The sequence below is a fragment of the Arachis ipaensis genome, chromosome B3 (assembly GCF_059453495.1).
Source record: "Arachis ipaensis isolate K30076 ecotype BB chromosome B3, ASM5945349v1, whole genome shotgun sequence".
Classification (NCBI taxonomy): domain Eukaryota; kingdom Viridiplantae; phylum Streptophyta; class Magnoliopsida; order Fabales; family Fabaceae; genus Arachis; species Arachis ipaensis.
In genome coordinates this window covers 1,604,506-1,628,650 of record NC_142438.1, presented here as the reverse complement: position 1 = coordinate 1,628,650, position 24,145 = coordinate 1,604,506, and the positions used below count along the sequence as shown (strand labels likewise).

General features: G+C 31.0%; 2 protein-coding genes across 2 annotated transcripts; both read left to right on the top strand.

Moving 5' to 3' along the window:
- The first annotated feature begins 4,156 nt into the window (after positions 1–4,156).
- LOC107629377 (phenylacetaldehyde oxime monooxygenase CYP71AN24) lies at positions 4,157–7,831 on the top strand. Its single transcript, XM_088510015.1, has 3 exons — positions 4,157–4,716; positions 5,643–6,077; positions 6,962–7,831. The coding sequence occupies exons 1-3, from the start codon at positions 4,177–4,179 to the stop codon at positions 7,604–7,606; spliced, it is 1,620 nt and encodes a 539-aa protein (XP_088366141.1). The 5' UTR covers positions 4,157–4,176; the 3' UTR covers positions 7,607–7,831.
- A 10,577-nt stretch (positions 7,832–18,408) lies between these two features.
- Positions 18,409–21,728, top strand: LOC107629376 (phenylacetaldehyde oxime monooxygenase CYP71AN24-like). Its single transcript, XM_016332157.3, has 2 exons — positions 18,409–19,377; positions 21,003–21,728. Exons 1-2 carry the CDS (start codon positions 18,415–18,417, stop codon positions 21,621–21,623), a joined length of 1,584 nt encoding a protein of 527 aa, XP_016187643.1. The 5' UTR covers positions 18,409–18,414; the 3' UTR covers positions 21,624–21,728.
- The last annotated feature ends 2,417 nt before the right edge of the window (positions 21,729–24,145 follow it).

Below are 24,145 nucleotides of genomic sequence, written 5' to 3'. Positions count from 1 at the left end.
TTTTTGTTGTTTGTATTCTTTCAAGTGCTAACTTCAATGAAATGTTTTGATTTTGCATGCTGTTGTATGAAAATGTAAGGTTATGACAAAGTGATTATGCGATGAATCACTTCACAAAAGAGCAAATGAAGCATTATCTAGAATGAATGAATGAATGAATGATGAATATGTTGTATCTTTCAAATAACTCCACAGATCAATTTTTCATGATATATAGTCTAAGGAGTTCTAGTGTTCTATCTTTTGTTGTTATGCTATGTAGCCTTTATCAGGAAAACTATTTGATCAGAAAGATTCAACTACTTCTCATCATTGAGAATGAAGTAATTTGTTTCATTCTAAAATAATGTGTTTTTATTTTGTGTCTCAGATGTACAGAGGTCAGCTGAAGAATGGTTCGTTCATCGTCATAAGATGATGACCGTACGTTTAAAGAGTGATTATCTTATTGTAGTTGTGATATTAGTTAGTTAATAAACTTTAAATGATATAATTAATAATTTGAGAGTGTTGTTTATTTATTATTATTGTTGTCTATAATATTGAATTGATGAATTATTTTGGTTATTGTTTAAGTGTGTTATGTTATTTGAGATATATTTGTTATAGGTTGGCTGTTATGTGTTAAGGTGTAAATTTTGTGTTAATATTTTTTCAATATTTGATAGCCTAGATGCAAAAATTTAGTAAAGAATTAGGATCAGCCATAGAAATGGTCACTAAAATGCTTGGTTGCTAATTAGCAACCAATTTAGCGACTGAAATATCGGTTACTAAAATACAGATCTCCACTTAGTGACTGAATTAGAGACTGAAATGCTAGTCGTAAATTAGCGACTGATTTAGCGACCGAAATATTGGTTGCAAATTAAAGGCCGAAATACTGGTTGCAAATTAACGACCGATTTAGCGACTGAATATACTCCTAACAGCTAAATTTTTAAAAATTTTAGGACCAATCCAACAATAATACATGACAATTATGTCTGATATACTTGTGTTGAAAGTTGTTCTTGTAAAATTATTGTTGAATTGGTCATCAATTTTTTGAAAGATTAGTCGGCAAGAGAATATTTAATACAAATAGAAAATCTTTGAGACAAAATTAAAATAAAAAAAATTGGGATTATTTTTGAAACTTTTAACAAATTTTGCGCAATAGACAAAAAATATACTTTACCCTATTTAAATCAGGTCATAAAATCATTTCTCTCAAAAATATAAATTGATAAATTAAAAGGACGTGTATAAATAATTAATTATATTTCTAACACTCCTTTCATACAAATTTTTTTTTTTGTTTAGATTTGTATGAATTTTTGAGTAAGTTATCTTGTTCTCATTTTATCTTCTTTATCCTGAATTTTTTCTAGTAACAAATATTGAATTTTAAATCTTTAAATTAAAAAAATTTTAATATTACATTATGAAATTATTATTTTTTAAAAATTTAACTAATTAAAAAAAGAGTAAAGTATATTTTTCTTCTTAAAATATGACAAACATTTTAAAATTACTCTTAAATTTTATTTTATTTTAATTTTGTCTTAGAAATTTTTTTATTTGCATCAAATATATCATTGATAGCTAATTTAGGACCAATTCGACAATAATTTTACAAGAACAACCTTTAAAATAAATAAATCAAATATAATTTTCATACATTATTATTAAATTGATCTTAATTTTTAAAAAATTTAATTATCAAAAATATATTTAATACAAATAAAAAAATTTTTAAAATAAAATAAAATTTAAAAATATTTTTAAAACATTTGTTAAATTTAAAAAATATAAAATATAAAATTATATAAATAATTATATCTCTGACAAATTCACTATCCTGAAATACATCAGCTTAATGCATTAATGCAATGTTAAATTGAAATTCACGGCCTCATTTTCCACCTGCCTATACTTAATTAGTAGCTTGATTAATTTATGTGTCATTGCTTTATGGATAAGGATTTTCTCATATGATGACAGACATTCACCTCATCAAGTCTAGATATATATTTTTTCATTAGTAATAATTTTCACGTTTTTTAAAAAAAACTTTCATGTTTCTAGCTAAAGTAAATAATTTATTATCAATGGTGATATATATGCATGGGCACACCACGTCCGTCCGAAAAAAAGATAAAAAATATAGACATGACGAGGTCATTTCCATTTTAAAATTCGAAAGCATGGCCTAGACGCAACTCTTATTTTTTCTTTCTTAGCTTTCGTATGCACTTTCACCTTTCTCAGTTCAACACTAAGTAACTAATAATAATTATGATATTTTATATGAGAAAGGATGTTTGTATTATTTTTTATATAAATATTTTTTATTTTCTTAGCATATAAAAAGTAAATATTTTATTATTTTTATTAATTATTTTTAATAAAAAACAAAGAATATATATATATATATATATATATATATATGTTAGAAAGGAGAGAAGAACAATAGAGAAAATGTTTGTGAGTATTCAAGTTGTGTAGAATGATACAATATAAAAGAGGATTTATAGGTGCTAAGAGAATCGAAATTATAAAGACGCAATATCCTATAATAAATATTCAGATATGTTAAATAATGTTAATTAATCTAATTGATCCTAATTATACTCTAACATCCCTCCTCAAACTCAAGTGACAACTTGAGTTTAAAACTTATTTAAAACAACTAAATAAAAAAATGCATAAACTAATAGAACGGTTGTAAACGGAACTGCCTGAAGAAAGCGCAGACAGAACTATCGGAAGGAAGCGCAGACGAAACTGCCGGAAGGAAGCGCAAACAAAACTGCCGAAAGGAAGCACAGACGAAACTGCCGAAAGGAAGCGCAGACGGAACTGCCATAAAGAAACTCAGACAGAACTGGCATAAGGAAACGCAGACAGAACTGTCGGAAGGAAGTGCAGACGAAACTACCCGAAGAGAACGCAAACGGAACTGCTGCAAGAGTGGCCAACTACAAAAAAACTGCTGAAAAGATGGCGAACTGCCAGAAAACTGTTAAAAGGTGACAAAGTGCGAAGAGATAACAAACTATCGGAAGGTGACGAAAAACATATGGTTTTTCCATGAGAATAGATAAGTAATGGATGAGCTAATTGGTGAAAAGTATGAAAAGTATGGTGATTTCACCAGAAGAAAATCAACTTATCCTCCTTGAGGAGGATACCTTGGCTTTGATACTAAGTTAGAAAAGGAAGAGAGAGCAATAAAAAAAATGTTTGTGAGTATTCAAGTTGTGTAGAATGATACAATATAAAAAGAGATTTATAGGTGCTAAGAGAATCGAAATAATAAAAACGCAATATTCTATAATAAATATTCAGATATGTTAAATAATACTAATTAATATAATTGATTCTAATTATACTCTAACACGTATAACATTTTTCTATTTTTTTTTCCACAAAGGAAAATATTTTATTTCATTTCAACGGAATCAAAACGGAAAAAGTGCTTCTTAATATAGGACACGCAAGGATTAAAAATGGTAAAAACCAAAGATTAGACAAAACAACATATATAATAAGAAAGAAGAAAAATCTAAGTTGAACTAGTGTTGGTGATGAAGTTTCCATTATTCATACATTTATATATACAGTCAATTACTTTAATACAGATATATATAATTATTTATATATTTTTTATCAATTTAAATTTTTATAAAAGGTAATTTTATAATTTAATATCAATACTTCTATTACCTATATATCTAGAACTTAATTCTTATTATTGATGTACAAAAAATGAATATAAAACAAATAAAAAAAAGTCTATATACAAAAAAATACATAAATTCTAAAAAAAACTCTTGTATAAATAAATATATTAAAAATATAATTATTTATGTATTTTTTTATTAACTTAAATTTTTGGAAGAAGTGATTTAGTAAAATATTTAAAATACTTCTATACTCTTCGCCTCTTGTTTTACCATATGTGTCACTATTTGTACCCTAATTAAAAAAGTTATAACTAAAGTGTCATTGCAAAAACGTTTATTACATTTTTTTTATATCTTTAGCAAATAATATATATAAAAGTAAATAAATATTTTATTATTTGTTAAGAATGTGCATGATGGTGTCTATAAATACTACATTTAGATATTCTCTCCATTCATTAAATTTTACACATATTACCAAACAACCACAAAAAAACAAAGAAGAATGGCTTTTCTACAACTTCAATCAATACTAAAACAATATTCCTCTTATTATTATTATTATGAGCAAGATTACTACTCAACCCTTTACTACTTAGCCATTTTTGGCTTCATAAGCATCTTTCTTGTGCTTAATTTCACAATAACAAAAAAAGGACGAAAATCCAATAATCTTCCACCATCACCACCAAAGCTACCATTCATTGGAAACCTTCATCAACTAGGAACATTGCCACACCGTTCCTTCCATGAACTCTCAAAGAAGCATGGCCCTCTCATGTCTCTTCAACTTGGACAAACACCAGCCATTGTTGTTTCTTCGGTTGATGTGGCCAAAGAAATCATCAAAAACCATGATGTTGTTTTCTCCAACAGGCCCCAAACAACATCCGAGAGAATCATTATGTATGGATGTAAGGATGTTGCTTTTGCACCCTATGGTGATGAGTGGAGACAGAAAAGAAAGATTTGTGTTCTTGAGCTTCTAAGCCTTAAAAGGGTGCGATCCTTTCAATCCATTCGTGAAGAGGAGGTTGCCGAATTGGTTAGTAGCTATGATGAGATTGCATAACAAAATACTTTAAAATTATCTACTACTCAAGTTTTTGCATTTATATTTTTCGAATGAATATATACTATATTTATAGCTTTCGTATTTCAAGAATTTAAGATAAAATAGAAAAAAATATCTATATACCATTTTTTTTAAATATTATATTATCATTTTTTGTCACACATGGCTAATTGTCTTATCTTAAGCGGCCACATATGATTAGGTGGCCTGTCTTAATTGACCATCAAATGATATGTGACCGTTCAGAACATAATATATTTTAAGGGAGCTACTTAGATAAAGACGTTGAAAACGTCTTTTTATAAAGATATTTTTTAATAATTAAATTTTAACACATACAATCGACTAAATCGTGTTATTTTTTTTAAAATTAGGCTAGACAAATTGATTTGACCGAAAAATGGTGAATTAAATCTTGAACTGGTCTAAATTAATATTATTTTTTATAGAAAATGACTACAATACCCTATTATAGAAAATGATTAAAATATTTCTATTATATATATTAATTTTGAGAATCCTAAATTTTAATCCTTTATTTTTTTATTGTAGGGTTAGAATTTAAAATTTTTAAAATTAATATATATATAAGAGTATTTTAACTATTCTCTATAATAAGAGTATTGTAGTCATTTTTTATAAAAAAAAATAATATTAATTTAGACCAGTTCAAGATTTGATTTACCATTTTTTTCGGTTAAATCAATTTGTCTAGCCTAATTTTGACAAAAATAACATGATTTAATTAATTATATATATTAAATTTTAATTACCAAAAAATATTTTTAAAAAAGACGTTTTAGGTGTTTTTATCTGAGTCATTCCCATATTTTAAAGATTATTTTTTTTATAATTTAATAACGGTATGCATATCAATGTAACATATATATACATAGGTTGATAGCATACGTGAAACATGTGGAAGCAACAAAGAGTCATGTGTGAACCTTAGTGAGTTGATAATTGCAACATCAAACAACATAGTGTCAAGATGTGTTCTTGGACAAAAGTATGATAATCCAGATGGTAATAGCAGCTTTGGAGAGCTTGGAAGGAAGATGATGAGAGAATTGGCTGCTTTTAGTGTGGGAGATTTCTTCCCTTTCTTGGGTTGGCTTGATTTTCTCACTGGCCAAATACAAGAATTCAAGGCCACTTTTCATGCATTAGATTGTTTCTATGATAAGGTACTTGAAGAACATAGGAGAATGATTAAGAAAGGAAATGATGATGATAAGAAAGACTTTGTTGATTTACTGCTTCAAGTTCAAGAGGATGGTGTTCATCATGACTTTCACCTCTCCAATGATAATCTCAAAGCAATCCTAATGGTATGATTTTTAAAATTAATTATTCTTACCTACTTAAAAAGTATAAAGTAACAATAATATATTTATCTATTATATATAATTAAAATTGGATTAATTTTATGAACGTAAATTTTCAAATATCTTAGCCACATGATTTCTACTCATTAGGACAATAGATAGCTTGTGTAGCAAGTCAAAGAGAAAGAGATTTAATAATGAAATGAAGAGAAAAGAGATTTTATTAAATATATATATAAAAATAGAAAGGTAAAATGTATTTTTTGTTCTTGAAATTTATCAAAAATTTAAAAATATCTCTTTTGTTTTAATTTTGTCTTTAAAGTTTTTTATCTGCATCAAATATATCATTTGACAATTAAATTTTTAAAAAAATCAACAATAATGTTATAACAACTATGTTTGATTTATTTGTATTGAAAGTTATTCTTGTTAATTGTCGTTAATTTGTGTTAAATTTTTTGAAAAATTAGTCGTCCTAGATATATTTAGTGTAATTTAAAAATTTTTAAGATAAAATTAAAATAACATAAAATTCAAGAATATTTTTAAAATTTTTAAATTTGAAAGACAAAAAAATATTTTATCTAAATTTATAAATATTATATATATATTCTGCTAGTATACAACATAATTCTTTAAATTAAATATTAGTATTTATTCTCAAATTTTTATAATTTTATACTATTATAAAATTATTTACTCTCACAAATTAAACTGTTAAATAAAGTTATATTAAGTGAAGGTAAATAAATAATTATAGGTAATGCTAGGGAGACAAAAAACAGACAGAACTTATCTTATTTAGTATTCATTAATTATGGCTGTTTTTGACTGATTTTCTTTGCTTACGAAACATTTTCGATAATTATATATCTAATACACAGGACGTATTTGCGGGAGGTGGTGACACTACTTCAACACTTTTGGAGTGGACATTTGCAGAACTGATTAAGAATCCAAAGATCATGAAGAAAGTTCAAGAAGAAGTAAGAAATGTTGTTGGGTATAAACAAAAAATAGATGAAAATGATGTGAATAAAATGGAATACATGAAATGTGTCATGAAAGAAATTCTAAGATTGCATCCACCTGCTCCTTTATTAATACCCCGTGAAACCCTAAGTGATGTGAAGCTAAAAGGTTATGATATTCCATCAAAGACAAAGGTATATTTGAATGCATGGACAATTCAAAGGGACCCCGAAATTTGGAACAACCCTGAAGAGTTCATTCCTGAGAGATTTGAGAAAAGTCAAATTGATTTTATGGGTCAACATTTGGAACTTATACCCTTTGGTTTCGGAAGAAGGGGTTGTGCTGGAATTTCATTTGCAATTGCTTCCACTGAACATATTCTTGCTAATCTTCTATATTGGTTTGATTGGAAGCTGCCCAATAATAATGATGATGATGATGTTGGTGTCACTAAAATGCAACACATTGATATGTGTGAGATTTATGGGCTCACTGTTTGCAAGAAAGTACCATTGCATCTTCAGCCTAAACTATACAATCATATGGGGAAGTAATTATCTTATCTTAATTTTGACTATTATGTATGGTCAAAATTAAAAATAAAATAATATTATTCAGTTGTATTATTCTGGCGCATGTGTGCCTAATAAAGTCTAGGAAATAAACATAGACTAAGCATTACTTATTACGCGTGATTATTGCAGTTTATTTAATTTGAAACTTGATGTATGTTTTCTGTCATGAATATTGTCGTCGAGATAATTTGAAAATAAAGTGCATGTTTTAATTTGGGCTATATATATATATATATTTGAATTATTTATTCCATACTTTTTTAATTACTATTATAACTATAATTGATAGGGATATATATATAACCAAAATTATTATACCCACTTAATATAGATGATAACTAACTTGGGTTGATCGAGTGGTCAGCTCATTCTTTCAGGTCCAAATCAGAACCCGAAACCCACCCACTTCTATTCTCATTGTGCAAGAGGTGCTGCATATATAAATAAATGTAGCCTATTTTTATTGTTTAAGAAAAATAAGGCCCAAGTGGCCAAGTCCCCTTTTACTATATCACCCAACACGTGTGATTTGCCTAAAAGGTGAAGGAACCTAGCAAGGGCCCAAGAAATGTTTTGGGTCCACATCAGATCTGAACTGGTTATCAAAATCATCTACACTAATTAATCTTTCGGTTTGCAGAACCGCCTTATCTCTCTCATGGAGAACTTTTCTCTCTTCTGGAGAGTTTTCCTGAAATAAGGTTTTGTACTTACCTGCGTACTATCCTTACTTTTGTGCAAACTTTTATTTCTAGCTTCTTTCTCTTATTATCACAATACTACATATGGCCTACAAAGAGGAACAATCTGTTGAAGGCAAAGTTATTTCCATTGACCCAGAAGAAGATGTCAGCTTTGCTCCAGAGAACCTGAACATGGTGGGGAAGATTCTTTCGGACAAAGAAGTTAGCTTCAGCACCTGCAAAGCTGCTATTATGGGGATTTGGGGTCATCCGCAAGGTGTAGCTATCTCCGATGTCGGTAGGAATAAAGTGCTGATCAGCTTTAAAGATGCGCGGAAAGGGATCCACATACGTAACGGAGGCCCCTGGAGTATTCGAGGGAATCTTCTTAACCTGCAGACATGGAATGGACGTGAGTCAATCTATGAGGTGGATCATAGGTATATGGAATTATGGATACAAATACATGGACTTCCACTTAATTATATAACAAGAAAAACAGCAGAGATTATTGGCAAGAAAATAGGTGCTGTAATGGAAACAGAAAATCCTAGATTAAACGATACACTACAGAGAACGTTCTTGAGGGTGAGGGTCACAATGAATATCACTAAACCTCTGCCAACTGGCTTCTGGTTAGCAACACAAAATCATCAAACTGTTTGGGTCGACTTCAAGTATGAGAGGATCCAAGACAGTTACTGTTTGAATTGTGGAATTCTGGGTCATACTAAGAAGGAATGTAAGAATCCAATGGCAATGGCTAGCTGGGACCACACGAAACCAAGGTATGGGCTGGGTTTGGGGGTTAGTCGAGCTAGGGCCATCTTAGCCAAGGAAACGGAGCAGGATGACAAAGCAATGAACAGGGAATGGTCTGAGGCTAAGCAGGATTGTGAGGGGGAACGTGTAAGGATGCAGTGTATGAAGGATCAGTCGGAAGCAGAGAGTGGTACGGGCAGGGGATTAGAAGCAGAGCTTCAGAGGGACCTCAAAGCAAATTCTGAGCAACAGGCGGGGTTAGATAGGGAGAGCCAGGGATCTAGACAGCATGTTGAAGATGTCTTACAAAATGTACTAATCAAACTTATGTCTTCACATGGGAAAGCGTTGAGAAGGGGTGACAAATCTCCAAATATTAAAGCTGACATTACAAAAGGTAAAGATAAGCTCCAAGAGGTTGGTGAAGTAAACTCTGCTTTTATGCCCAATGCCACACTTTCTAGGGAGCAGCAGGGTTCTAGACCTTGTAAGTTTCAATCTTTTAAAGAGGGGTGTCAGGAGCATCTTCAAGTCGGGGAGAACATGAAGCACCAACCTTTTGGTACCGAAACAAGGCTGAATGAGGGGCATTTCAATGAGCTGAAGCAGATGGAGGTTTCGTTTGAGTGCCAACAAGTGCAGCAAGGTGCTTCGGAGTATCCCAAAAAGTTAACAATCAGGGAAGAATTGGAGATGCTTTTTGGCAAGAAAGAACCCCAAATTTATCAATATGGCGTTATGGATTTTAATAAGCAATCAGAGAAGGAGACACGAATTATAAAGCATGGCGGAGGTCAGTTGTGGAGCTATAGGGAAAAACTTAAAATGAAGAGGACCATTACTGCAGCTGGTAGAACCATGATTCAACGAATGGAAAATGGGGAGGAGTATTATGTTGAACTAGCTGAGGAAAAGCAAGATATGAAAGAGCAGCTTGCTGCTGTGTCGGAGCAGAGGAACGAAAATCAACATGTGTTGGAGCTGGCTTTTGACATGGGGTTGAATCTGAACGCTAAAAGGAGAAGGGATACAAGCAGCCTACCAGTCTATGTAGACAAGATGGAAGATGACGAACAACTAATAATGGAAAAATCAGGTAAGAAGTTCAAAGACGAAACTGGAACAGTTGTGGCTGAGGAGGCGGGCCTTATCATGCCCCACCAGCAGCCATGATTGTTGTCAGTTGGAACTGTCGTGGGATGGCGGCCCCTTCGACGGTGTCTGAACTAAGAAATATTTGTAAATCTCTCAGGCCGTCCATTTTGTTTCTTATGGAGACTAAAGCTAGCAATCTTAGTTGTGTTAGGATTAGGAGAATGTTGGGCTTTGTTAATATGTTTTGTGTGGAATCCCGGGGGTTGTCCGGGGGGCTGTGTCTTTTTTGGAAAAGTAATATAAATATTAATGTCTATGCTTGGTGTGATAACTTTATTAAAGCTCAGATCAGCACTACTAATGATAAAGATTGGGATGGAATTTTTGTTTATGGCCATCCTGATTACAAGAGAAGAAAGGAGTTATGGAGAGAGTTAACTTATGCAAATAATAATTTGGATGTTCCAATGGCTTTTATTGGAGACTTTAATGATGTAATTGCACAGCATGAGAAAGTAGGATTGCATCCAAAACCAAGTAGTCAGATCGATGCTTTTAGGCGCTTTGTAGATAGCAATGCTCTCATAGACTTGGAGTTGCAAGGGACTAGATACACATGGTTTAGTAACCCAAGGAATGAATTTGTTACTAAAGAGAGGATAGATAGAGTTCTTGCTAATTGGGAATGGAGAAGAGCTTTCCAACATGCCACTCTTTCAGCTTTACCAGCTATTAGCTCTGATCATACGCCTTTAGTTCTCAATGTTAAACCCAGAGGAGTAAGGTGCAGATGCTTTAAATTTGAGGCTTTTTGGGCTGACCATGCTGATTGTAGCAATGTCATAAGGAGAGGATGGAACAGTGTTTGTAATAGTACGGTTGATCATTGGACTAATTTAACTCGAAGGATGAATAATTGTAAGCAGGATTTGATCAAATGGAGTAAGGTTAACTTTAAGAGGGCAGATGTCGAAATACAGAAACTAATGCATAATCTTAAACAAGCAGAGGAAGCAGAATATTCCGAGAATCAGCAACAGGAAATTAATACAATGAAAGTGCAGATTAATAGATTATGGAAACAAGAGGAAAAGTATTGGGGTCAAAGATCTAGAGTGAAATGGCTGAAATTTGGTGACAAGAATACTGCTTTTTTCCATGCCTCTACCATTCAACGAAGGGACAGGAATAGGATTGAGAGATTGAAGGATACTAGTGGAGAATGGGTGTGTGGGGAGAATGATATTCTTAAGCTGGCAGTTCTTCATTTTCAGAATCTTTTTAAAGCTTCAGGTAACCTTGCTATGTCTGAATGCATTAACAAAATTCCTATTAGAGTGACTGATGATATGAATCGAGAGCTTATGGAAGAGGTCTCTGATCAGGAAATCAAAGAAGCTACTTTTAGCCTTGGAAGTCTTAAGGCGCCAGGTCCAGATGGTTTAAACGGTCTGTTTTTTCAAAAGCATTGGGCGATTGTTGAGAAGGAGGTTTGTGAAGTTGTCAAGACTTTTTTTCGGGAAGGGATCCTACCTAAGAGCATCGGAGATACTATTATAGTCTTGGTTCCTAAGACCAATTACCCAGAAACTCTCAATCAGCTTCGACCGATTAGTTGTTGTAATTTTATATATAAGATCATTTCTAAGCTGTTAGTTATTAGGCTTAGAAGATTAATAGATACGATTATATCTCCTATCCAGAGTGCTTTTGTGGGGGGACGCCTCATTCAGGATAACATGGTAATAGTGCAGGAAATGTTTCACGCTTTAAATCAAAAAGGGCAGCATGCTTCTAGGAACTTAGCCATTAAGATTGATATGAACAAAGCCTATGACAGGGTTGAATGGCCATTCCTAGAGGCTGCTCTGAAAGCTTTTGGGTTTAGTTCGCATTGGGTTAAAATGATTATGAGTTGTGTCTCACAGGTCTCTTATAGAATTAAGATCAATAGTATTTTGTCAAGTAGTTTTGTGCCTCAGAGGGGACTAAGGCAGGGAGACCCCCTATCGCCATACCTGTTTATCATAGCAGCTGAAGTTTTTACCATCCTTATGAATAAGGCTCAAGAAGAAGGTAGAATCTCTGGTGTCAGAATTGCCCCTACTGCTCCACCCATTTCTCATCTCCTTTTTGCGGATGATTGTATTATTTTCTCGAAGGATAGTGAGGAGGAGATTTATCAACTCATTACTATTTTAAATATGTATACGGAAGCCTCGGGGCAGCGAATAAATGTTGACAAGTCTGGGATTACGTTCGGCAACCAGATACCGATCAGAAATAGAGTAGAAATAGAGGAGATCTTAGGGTTGCCTGCCTGGGATAAACCAGGTAAGTATCTTGGTCTTCCGGCTCAGTGGGGCAGATCTAAGAATAAAGCTCTGAGCTGGATTGAAGAGCGAGTGTTTGATAAGCTTCGAGGTTGGAAAGAAAAACTCCTTAGTCAGTCTGGGCAGGAGGTTCTCATCAAATCGGTTATTCAAGCGATACCTGCCTATGCTATGAACGTTGTTCTCTTTCCTAAAGGTTTTTGTCGTCGTCTTAGTCAGAAAGTGGCTAAGTTTTGGTGGTCCTCCACTGGTAAGGATAGGGGTATCTATTGGAAGAGTTGGGATAAAATCTGTGCTAGCAAAAGGGATGGAGGAATTGGTTTTAAGGATTTCTATAGTCAAAATATAGCACACTTGGCAAAACAGGCATGGAGAATTTTTGAATGCCCTAATGCGGTGTGGGTTCAGGTGCTTAAGGCTGTGTATTTTCCGAATGAGGGTTTTAAGGGAACCAAGGCAAGAAGGGGGGCTTCTTGGATCTGGAAAAGTATTGTATATGGTAAGGATTTCCTTTTGAGGAATGGGAGATGGTCGATTGGGAATGGAGAGAAAGTGAGAATCCTGGAGGATAACTGGATTTTGAACATTCAGAGGAGTCCTCAGGTTACGAATCATGACGTCACTTTTGTAAAGGAGCTAATTACTCAGGGACAGGGGTGGAATATGAACGAGTTGAGAAAACGTTTTGATGGAGATACCATAGGGAAGATCATTAGAACCCCGGTAAGTATTATTGGTAGAGAAGACAAGTTTTGTTGGCCTTTTAAAACAGATGGGAAATATACTATAAAGACGGGATACTATGTTGCCAGGAAAGAGATGAGTATTGATAATAACAATAGCCCTTCAACTAGTGATGACTTCAGGGACTTGTGGACGGATATTTGGAAATTAAAAGTGCCTCAAAAGATAAGATCGTTTCTATGGCGGGCCTCACATAACACATTACCGGTCTTTCAAAATCTTTATAATAAAAAAATTTCTAACACTCCTATCTGTGCTATTTGTTCGCAGGAACCCGAGTCCACTGAGCATGCGTTGCTGCTTTGCCCTTGGACAAGGGCTGCGTGGTTTGGAGCTCAAATTCAGTGCTGTCCTACGCCTCATACAGTCTCATCTTTTGGAAAATGGATAATGGAGCTTTTTAAAAATATGAAGGAGTGTACAGGAACTGATTATGAACTGTGTATCAGCAGAGTTGGTTTTTTGGCTTGGGAGGTGTGGAAAGAAAGAAATCAAGCAGTACATCAGAGGTCTAAACCTAGTCCTTCATTGGTAATCTACAGGGCTAAACAGATGGAAACAGATTTTGCAGAAATGGCAGAAGAACCAGCTATTTGTTCCGTTATTGATAGAAAGACAGTTAGAAAGGTTACCTGGAGACCGCCTCCGCCAGGATGGGTTAAGTGTAATGTTGATGCAGCGTTCTTTGAAGTGCTTCATGGAGGTGCAACAGCAGCTGTTTTCAGAGACCACGTTGGTAACCTTCTCACAGCCTCTAACTCTAAAATAGCGGCTACCTCGCCTTTAGCTGCGGAAGCATTAGCAGTTAGGGAAGGTCTAATAATAGCAAAGAACTTTCAACTGGAAAGAGTTATCTTTGAATCTGACAGTTTAATTCTCATCCAAGCTCTAAAATCAAAGGCAACAATTGCAGAGTTTCAAGTTATTTTGGATGATATTTTGGATTTAGCACGAAATATTTCAAATTGTGGGTTTACCTGGGCTCCTAGAGAAGGGAATGCCTTAGCGCATGAAGTAGCCAAGCTTACAGCCAACGGTTCTCTGCATCAGAATTGGCTCAGGTGCAAGCCACAAATCATCACGTCCATTTTGCAAAAAGAGAAGTACACGTCACTGCAATTGACAAACAGATCATGAGCATGTAATTTGTTTTGAACTGGTTATGAATTAATTAATTCAGGAGAAAACTTACTTCCTTTATAGGTTGAGAGTTCGAGGGTAATTTAGAAATGGATTTTGGCACCTCCACTATGGGGAGATTGTGGAATAGCAACTTTATTGTTCTAATGCTTTCCTTGTTTGGATCTGGGTTATTTTGGTGTCCCTAGGGGAGGAGGGGCGGCACTTAAAAGAGTGTGGGAAGGCATGTTGGATCTGCAGTTGTTTAAAGAAAGGAAGGGTGAATTTCTTGTTGGGCAATAGATTGGAGTTTCTCAATGATGACTTTGAAGCCTGCTGTAGGTTTCAGGTTGGGTTGTCCAGATCTTCTAGAGGAGGCTCTTTTCAGCCCAAAGTCTGTCTGTCCTAAGGCAATGAGTCTGCATGCATCCTGAGGGTGGTTGCATTGTGTGCTGCTCAACGTTGCGGAGTGTTGATGAAGACGTCCTTCTTGCTGGCTAGCTCAAGATCTTTGATGACAAGCACAGCATCTCTCCTCGGATTGGTGCAGTTAGGAGGAAGCTCTCCTCTTGACTAACATTTGGAGCAGTTGCAAGGTTGTTTCTGCAAGGACTGCACCGTCGGAGAGGATGATAGCAACAACAACAACAATTCCTAATGCTACAGGCCTTGCTTCAACAATAGCAGATGTACCGCCCTAGCATGCTTGCCGCTGCAATGTTGTTTCAGCAGGGAGCTAATAAGAAAAGAAAAGCCCTCTTTTGCTTTTTTGGACTATCATGACCAAGCATGTGCAATGCACTTGTGATAATGACATTGCTTGGAAGGCAACTATATGACCAAGCTCTCAATGTGATTTGGCCATATTGTCTTGCAGTGATACCTCACCAATGTGAGATTGTTGACCTATGCTCTCCATGGTAGCAGCAGAGTGGGTTTGGGCGTCATTGGCAATCTTAGCAGGATCGGCGCATAAGGGAGCTGATGGATTTGTTTCCGGATCGGGTGGGTCTGGGATGGTCCACCTGGTTTTTTGTTTTTTTGGCCCTTTGTAGGCCTGACACTGTCCAAAAAAAAAAAAAAATCATCTACACTAATATATTAAAAAATATTAAGTTAGTATATTTTATATTTATTTTAATAAAAAAATATAGAAATATTAACAAAAAATATATAATTTATTTTTTTATTATTTTTATTAATTTTTTATAATTATATTTCATTTTTTTTAATTTTTAGATAAAAAAATAAAAATAAATTAAATTTTTATAATTTATTTTAATTTATTAAAAAATAAAATATAAAAATATTAATTTTATATTTTTATTTTTGTATCTTATTCTTAATGTTTTGTCTTGTCATATTCTCAAAATCAATCGCAACATAATTATAATTGTTTCTGTACGGTTATATGACTATATAATTTGTCCATAATTTAAACATTGGTACAAAATTTTGCTTTAATTTATATCTTTAAAACATAATGAACCTAAAATTTGTATTTATATATAAATTAAGGGGAAGTTTTTCCGCCATATAGTTGTTCTCAGTCTTCAATAATTTTATGGTGATGTTAGTTTTTTAAAAAAGTTTAAACTGATAAAAAAATATAATATAAATAATTATATTTTTAATATTTTGTTTAAATAATCTTTTTTTGAGTTTATTTAATTTTTATATAGATTTTTTTATTATTATTTATCTTATGTTATTTTTTTATTTTTAGTGTTCACTAGAGATTAAATTCTCAACTTTTTGGTTATAAAGTTCTTAGTGCCAATATACGTTGTCATGATAACCAAATATGATCCAAATATAAAACACATACCAAGTGTCACGAGGGAATATAAAACATAATTCTGATTCCCACCCTAATTGCTCTTGCGTTTAGGGGTGTACGCGGATCGGATCGGATGATATGGCCAAAAATTTGATTCGATTCGCACAATTTTTATCGAATCAGATCGGATATGATATCTGCATTTTTTAGTGTCGGATTCGATCCAATCCGATCCGATCCGCACATTTGCGGATCGGATCGGATATCAGATATATCTGCATAATTAAACCTTCTCTTTTTAATCATATTTTTATGTAAAAGAATTTGATAAAAATATTTCTTTCATACTTTTAAACTTATTTATTCCTAAAATATTTTTAATCAAACTCTATCTAAATAACAAAAATAAAATAATACAATATATGAATAATAATTACTAACTAAAACATACAAACAAGTAAATATAATACCAAACATATATATATTTATTTAGTTTTTAATTATTATAGTGCAGATCTGCAGATTCGTGGATCGGATACGTGGATGTAGAGCAGATATCCGCGATCCGATCCGATCAATTTGCGGATCGGATCGTATTTGTAATTTTCAGATCGGATGCGGATATTTACCGCGGATACGATCCGATCCATGGACACCCCTATTGCCTTTAGTTAGTTTATTTCATGTTGTTTTAATTTAAAGGTTTTTTTAGTATAAACTTTTAAATAGAGGTGTTCATGGATCGGATCTAATCCGCATATCCGCGGTATTTATTCGAATTCGATCTGAAAATTATGGATATGGATCCGATCCACAAGGTTATCGGATCGGATCAGATCAGATCTGTAAACTAATCGGATTAAATTATGGATTTTGTGTAGATATTCGCATATCTGATCCGCATATCTGCGTATCCGCAAAAATAAAGAAATAAATAAATTAATATTTTTTTATATTTTATTTCAACTAATAATTATCATATATGTTGTATTATTTTAATTTATTATTTAAGAAATGTATGTTTAATATTATTTTAAGAGTAAACATATTTAAAAGAATAGAAAAAATAAATTTTATTGATATTTTTTAATAAAAATAAGCTTTTAAAAATATTTTTGTATTTTACGGATATATCCGATATCCGATCCGATCCGATCCGTAAATGTGCGGATCGGATTGGATCGAATCAGATCCAAACTTAAAATTTGCGGATATTGGATCCGATGATTTTAGTGCAAATCGGATTAAAATTTTGGCCATATCTAATCCAATCCGATCCGATCCGCATTCACCTCTACTTTTAAAGACAATCCGCACTCACCTTCAATTATTCTAACTTAATTTTTATAATTTAATTATTATATTAGTCTCTATAATTTCACTAAATTTATAATTATGTCACTATATTTTTTTTTAAATTAGGTTCTTACACTTCTTTTTTAATTTTATAACTAGATCTTCGCCTGTATAAAAAAAATATTAGAATTAAAAAAAATATTTTTTCTCAAATTAAAAGTATCTATAATTAAAAATTTAATTAGATCTTTAATCATATATTTTTTGAAAAGAATATTTTATTAATTTTATTTTTTTTTATACGAAAAGGACCTAATTACAAAATTAAAAGTAGTGTAGAGATCTAATTAAAAAGAAAAAAAAATAAAAATCTAATAAAAAAATTAGTAAAATTATAGAGACAAACAAAATAATTAATTTTTTTTATTTCACATATCCGATCCAAGTAATAATTTAACTAGGAGAAATGTTAGGGGACTATCTGGATTTATTATTTTTGGCCATCACTTAACCATCAACTCATTAATTTTTTTAGTCTAATTCTTTTAGTTTAATAATTCAAGAAGATACTTTATCTCATATTTTTAAAATTAATCTCGCTACATTACCAACAGTATATTTGCCAACTTCTACCAACTATTGTTTATAATTGTATTTAATAGAAGTGTCTTTGTAGATGTGTCTAATAAAAATATCTTTTTTATAATTGTGTCTAATAAAAATGTCTTTATATATATTTCTTAGATGTATCTTCTTATACATATATTTAAAATATAATAATTAATTATTGTTAGTAATAAGTTGATAGGTATTATATTAATACCCTATATTTTTCCTTTTAAAATTGATGCTAACCAATAACTAAAAAAAAATAAATTCTAATAACCCTTTAACATTATTCTTTAACTAGTGACAAATTGGTTATTTCAATACATAGATATCCTAAAAAATTTTGGAAGAAGTAGTGAAGGAAGAATGGCACCAATTGCATATGTTCTAAAGCAATTGCCATGTGAGCTTAACTCAACCCTTTACCTTTCAATTCTAGTTGGCACCATTAGCATCCTTCTTGTGCTTAATCTCATCATCACAAGAAAAAGAAACAAATCCATTAATCTTCCACCATCACCACCAAAGCTACCTTTCATTGGAAACCTTCACCAATTAGGAACCTTGACACACCGTTCTTTCAAAGAACTCTCCAACAAGCATGGCCCTCTCATGTTCCTTCAGCTAGGGCAAATCCCAACACTAGTGGTTTCGTCGGCGAAAATAGCCAAAGAAATCGTCAAAAACCAAGATATTATTTTTTCAAACCGTCCCCAAACTACGGCCGCAAACATCTTTCTTTATGGTTGTAAAGATCTAGGGTTTATGCCCTACGGCGAAGAATGGAGACAGAAAAGAAAAGTTTGTGTTCTCGAACTTCTAAGTCTCAAAAGGGTTAAATCCTTTCTCCCAATAAGAGATCAAGAAGTTGTAGAACTGGTTGATACTATTAGTAAAGCGTGTTCAAGAGACGACGAATCGCCGTCATCTTTTGTGATTAATCTTAGTGAGTTGATGATTGCTACATCAAACAACATTGTTTCAAGATGTGTTCTTGGACAAAAGTATGATATCCCAGATGGGAGTGGACATGGAAGCTTTGGAGAGCTTGGGAGGAAGGTGATGGGGCAACTCACTGAATTTTGTGTTGGTGATTTCTTTCCTACATTGGGTTGGATTGATGTTGTTAGAGGCTTGATTTCTGAATTTAATGCTACCTTTGTAGAATTAGATTCTTTCTTGAATGGGGTAATTGAAGAGCATAAGAACAATAAAAAGAATGATGGTGAGGATGATAATAAAGACTTTGTGGATATACTTCTTCATCTTCAAGACAAGGGTTTGCTTGAATTTGAACTCACTCTAGAAGATCTCAAAGCAATGCTAATGGTTTGTTCTTCTCTTCCCTTCTCGTGAATAATTATTAATTTTTTTTAAAGATTTTCTTATGAAAAATGAAAATAAAAAACGAAAATAAATCAAGAAAAATTAGAAGGTCAGTAGATTTTGTGATTTGTAATTATTAATTAGCTATTATAAGTATTTTTAATGGTGTGAGATTATATCTAATGGTATGAGATTATTCACTTTTTCTTACAGATTAAGGGTTGGCTAATTTTTAATAAAAGTATCGACCTCTAAACTTTTTTATAAAACAATTCATAATTAGTGCAGTTTCTATCGCTTTTAAGACTTTAATTAATGCCTTAATAATACTAGTAAGCAAACGTATTAAATCATTGCATATGTATAAAAAAAACATAGTTTTGTGGTAGCTAAGTTACCCTTATTTTTTAAAGTTTTTTGGTTGAATTTTAAATAAATTTAGGTTGATCTAATAATTAGTTATTAATTTATTTAAATAAATATTAAAAATTTAAATTTTATTTTGTGTATGTAACAATTTGTTGATACAACAAACTCTTAGTTAAATAAAGTTTAGTTTTATGATAAATTAATTTTTAATTTGTCAAATTAAAAAATACATCATTGCACATGTATGTGTACACTCCTAGATGTGTAAGTACACCTAGAAATTGGAGGAAGTAACATGCAATACACTTATGTAATTATGACATATTTTATAAAAACCTATTGTCTAAATGATTTGTTGAAGCTAAATAAAAGAAAAACTCCATATTAGATTTGCTGTTAATCTATTATTTACGCGTTGGTCATGATAACTGATATTTTTTTAACAGCCAATACATTTTTTTATTTTATTAATTAAAAATAATTTAAATACATAATTAATTAATAACAATTATTTTTTTATCAGTAGTGTCAAAATCAAATATTTGGTGTATGATCAGTATATATTATTATAACACTTTTTATATTTTGTTCCATTTTTCACTTTATTCTTTATTATTAAAAATCTATTTTTATTACCTTCAATAATTTAAATTATGTGTGGTGTTTAACTAACAACTACTTTAAATGTCAAATAACATCATTTTCTTTAATGAAAATATTTGGTAATAAAAATAAATTAACCAAAAATAATAAAATTTTATTTTATTTAATATTTATTAATTCTAACAATATTTTAGGGTAAAGTATACTTTTTGTCCCTAAAGTTTAATAAAAGTTTCAAAATTATCCCTAAGTTTTATTTTGTTTCAATTTTGTCCCAAAAGTTTTCGATTTGTATCAAATATGCCCTCGATGGCTAAATTTTCAAAAAATTTAAGACCAATCTAACAATAATGCATGAAAATTATGCTTGATTTGCTTGTATTGAGGGTTGTTCTTATGAAATTGTTGTTGAATTGATCTTAAATTTTTTAAAAAAATAACCGTTAGGGGTATATTTCATGCAAATCGAAAACTTTTGGGACAAAATTAAAACAAAATAAAACTTAGGGATATTTTTGAAACTTTTATAAAATTTCAGGGACAAAAAATATACTTTACCCTAATAAATATTAAACAAGACAAATTCTGTCTGTTGTTTTTTTTTTTTCTAATATTATGGTTTCTATAATTAATTTATTTCATTTTATTAATTGTAGGACATGTTTGTTGGAGGGAGTGATACTACTTCAACAAATTTGGAATGGATTTTTACTGAGCTCCTTAGGAACCCAAATACCATGAAGAAATTTCAAGAAGAGATAAGGAGAATTGTTGGTAACAAATCAAAGGTAGATGAAAATGATATAAATGAAATGAAGTATTTGAAATGTGTGATCAAAGAAGGTCTTAGGTTACATCCACCTGTTCCTATCTTGGTTCCTAGACAAACAACATCAAATGCAAAAGTAAAAGGTTATGATATTCCTTCAAAAACAACTGTATATTATAATGTTTGGGCAATTCATAGGGACCCTGAATTATGGGAGAATCCTGAAGAGTTCATTCCTGAAAGATTTGAAAATATACAAATTGATTATAAAGGACAAGATTTCCAATTATTGCCATTTGGTACCGGAAGAAGGGGTTGTCCTGGAATTTCATTTGGAATTGCTTCCACTGAAATTATTCTTGCTAATCTTTTATATTGGTTTGATTGGAAGCTACCTACTAATGAAAATGGTGAACTAGTGCAAGACATAGACATGACTGAAATGTCTGGGATCACTGTTAGCAAGAAAGTGCCACTTCATCTTCATCCCATACCATTTTCTCTTTGATTAAAATCAAGATATGTTTGTGAGGGTCTTGATGATTTTTAAGACTTTGTTTTATCTTATTTATTGTGGAAATAACTTTGTTACATGTAATAGACTTTGTTTCTCGGTGGAAACTCAGGTACAGTCGACTTTACGTGAAGTTGATACCTGAGAGCCGTTAAATAATTTGACTGATTTGACTAAATTTTCATAACAGCTTTCAGGTATCAACTTCACATGAAGTCGACTTCAGCTGAGTTTTTACCTTGTTTCTCTTGTATGGTGGTGAAATTTATTATCGATAATGCTACAGAAAAATAAAAAAAAAACAGTTAAAACTTGTCTTATTTATATTTATTAATTGTTGTAGTAGTAATTAATGAATATTAAATAGAACAAGTTTTGGTTGATTTTGGTTAGTTAAATTTTTTTATTATCAAACATTTTCGCTTGTTATATATAAAACGAACGTGATATTTCATTTTTGTACCACTAATAAATGTTTAGTTTTGGTAACTCAAGGAAATAATAATTGCTTATTATTGGAGTAATTTATCATTTTCTTACCATGAAAGATTAATACGATGGTAATTCTAATAATGAAATATTAAAGTGTTCATGATTCTAACTAAAATATATATAAACTAATATTCTACTCATAAAAGATTAGGTTAGTTTGATAAAGCTACAAATGAATAATTACTCATATCTTTTTTTATAGATCTAGTTGGAGTTAACCAAAAGGTGTCAATTCATTTGTCTGTTAATACATTTTTGTTTTGAAGTTGTTAGATTTTCATCCATTTCAGTTATTTATGTATGTTATTATATGTGATATTAATTGCTTGAAAATAAGTGGTTCTATATGGTGAATTTTTTATGCAATAATTTGATTAAGGATAGTGGTTAACAATTTGTAATTAACTATGAACTTAGTATTGTCGATTTAGTGTACCCTTATGCAATTATCTTAACTTTAATTAATCATGTATAATTTATAGTAAAAAAAATAATACAAATTATTTTAGTTTATTATCAATTTAATTTTAATATCATGTAAAAAATTGCAGCAGTTTAAAATTGTCGTAATTTAAAAAAATAAATTGCAGCAATTTAAGATTACTGTAATTTTATTTTTTAAGACCAATAAAAAAATAGCAACAATTATACTACGAGTTGTTAGAAATCACTGCAAATTTGTTTGTCGGCATCTTGAAAGGTATCCATTTTTAAAGCACTACAAATTTATTTAGTGACGGTTTGAAACTGTTGTAAAATCTTAAAAAAATGTCATTAATGTCTTCTTTCTTGTAGTGACACTAATTAAAAAAAAATGAAGAAGGAATGAAGAAGAAGAGAAACTGAATTGTATGATTGTTCTTATTAGTTATTGTAAAAGAATGTTACAATGCAGTATATAAAGAACTAAGACGTTCGATGTTCCAATCTTCGATTAATTCATAGTTCCTGAATTTGATAGCCAAGACAACGGAGAAAAGTTACGTAAATCTGAGTTAGAATTCTCATTATGAAAACCAACAAAAGAGTTGGTAAGATATAAGAAAAAGATTTCTCAAATTGAAAGGAAGAGGATACCTATCTCTGAAGATTACTTCAACGAATTAGAATCGGATGAACAATCAATAAAGAGTTAGTTACCTTTTATTGGATGCCTTGCTGACTAAGTAACCGAATCTCTCTTATAACTAACCAAATCAGATTATGTTTTGGTAACACTCCCATCAATTATCAAAGTAGTAGTAGATACATGTTTTTTTCTGTATACATACTAATTAAGTTAATTAAACATAAAAATGGTAAAATTTTAAGGTGGAAATAAAACATATTCCCGAACATAGAATATTGTTAGCTTGAGCAATATTTAATATAATGTAATATTGTAATAAAAATTAAGGTCTTACAAGACAACGAATTATGTTAACTTAATTATCCACGTGCACACAACTAATAAAATGATCTACAAGTGAGTTGTACTAGATTATTAGCGACAATATATTGAAGAATTAATGAAGCAATTTTACGGTAAAATATCTGAGTTTTTATAATTTAAAGATCTAAAATTCAATTTTTGTTGATCTAAAAAAAATAATTTAGCATAAATAAATAAAAAAACATACATAAAAATTAAAATTCATACAAATTTAAAATAAAACTTTTATACGAAAAATTGTATTAAAAATATAAATATTTATGTACTTTTTTTTCTTTTAATTTAGACTTTTTGAAAAAATGACTTCATAACAAAGGAGAATTGAACTTGAGGGGTACTGTGTAGTTTTAGGAAGAAGATAATTAGTTATTAGGGTTTGTAGTTTTTATATTACTTTTGTTTCTTTTTTTAGTATGATTTTTATAAGAGATTTTTTAACAAAAAAAATTTTAATTCAGATGTAGAATATTTATCTAGAAATTTTCGTAACTCAATTATGTATGATAAAATCATCAAAGATTTAACCTTTTCGAATTCTGTCTGTAACTCTCTGTAGGCTCGAAAAACAAAAAAAAAATATGTGTACGAACGA

Coding starts and splice junctions, on each gene's coding strand:
- LOC107629377 (XM_088510015.1), top strand. CDS start 4,177: ATGGCTTTTCTACAACTTCAATCAATACTAAAACAATATTCCTCTTAT. Junction 4,717..5,642: donor AAGAGGAGGTTGCCGAATTG/GTTAGTAGCTAT, acceptor ATATATACATAG/GTTGATAGCATACGTGAAAC. Junction 6,078..6,961: donor ATCTCAAAGCAATCCTAATG/GTATGATTTTTA, acceptor TCTAATACACAG/GACGTATTTGCGGGAGGTGG.
- LOC107629376 (XM_016332157.3), top strand. CDS start 18,415: ATGGCACCAATTGCATATGTTCTAAAGCAATTGCCATGTGAGCTTAAC. Junction 19,378..21,002: donor ATCTCAAAGCAATGCTAATG/GTTTGTTCTTCT, acceptor TATTAATTGTAG/GACATGTTTGTTGGAGGGAG.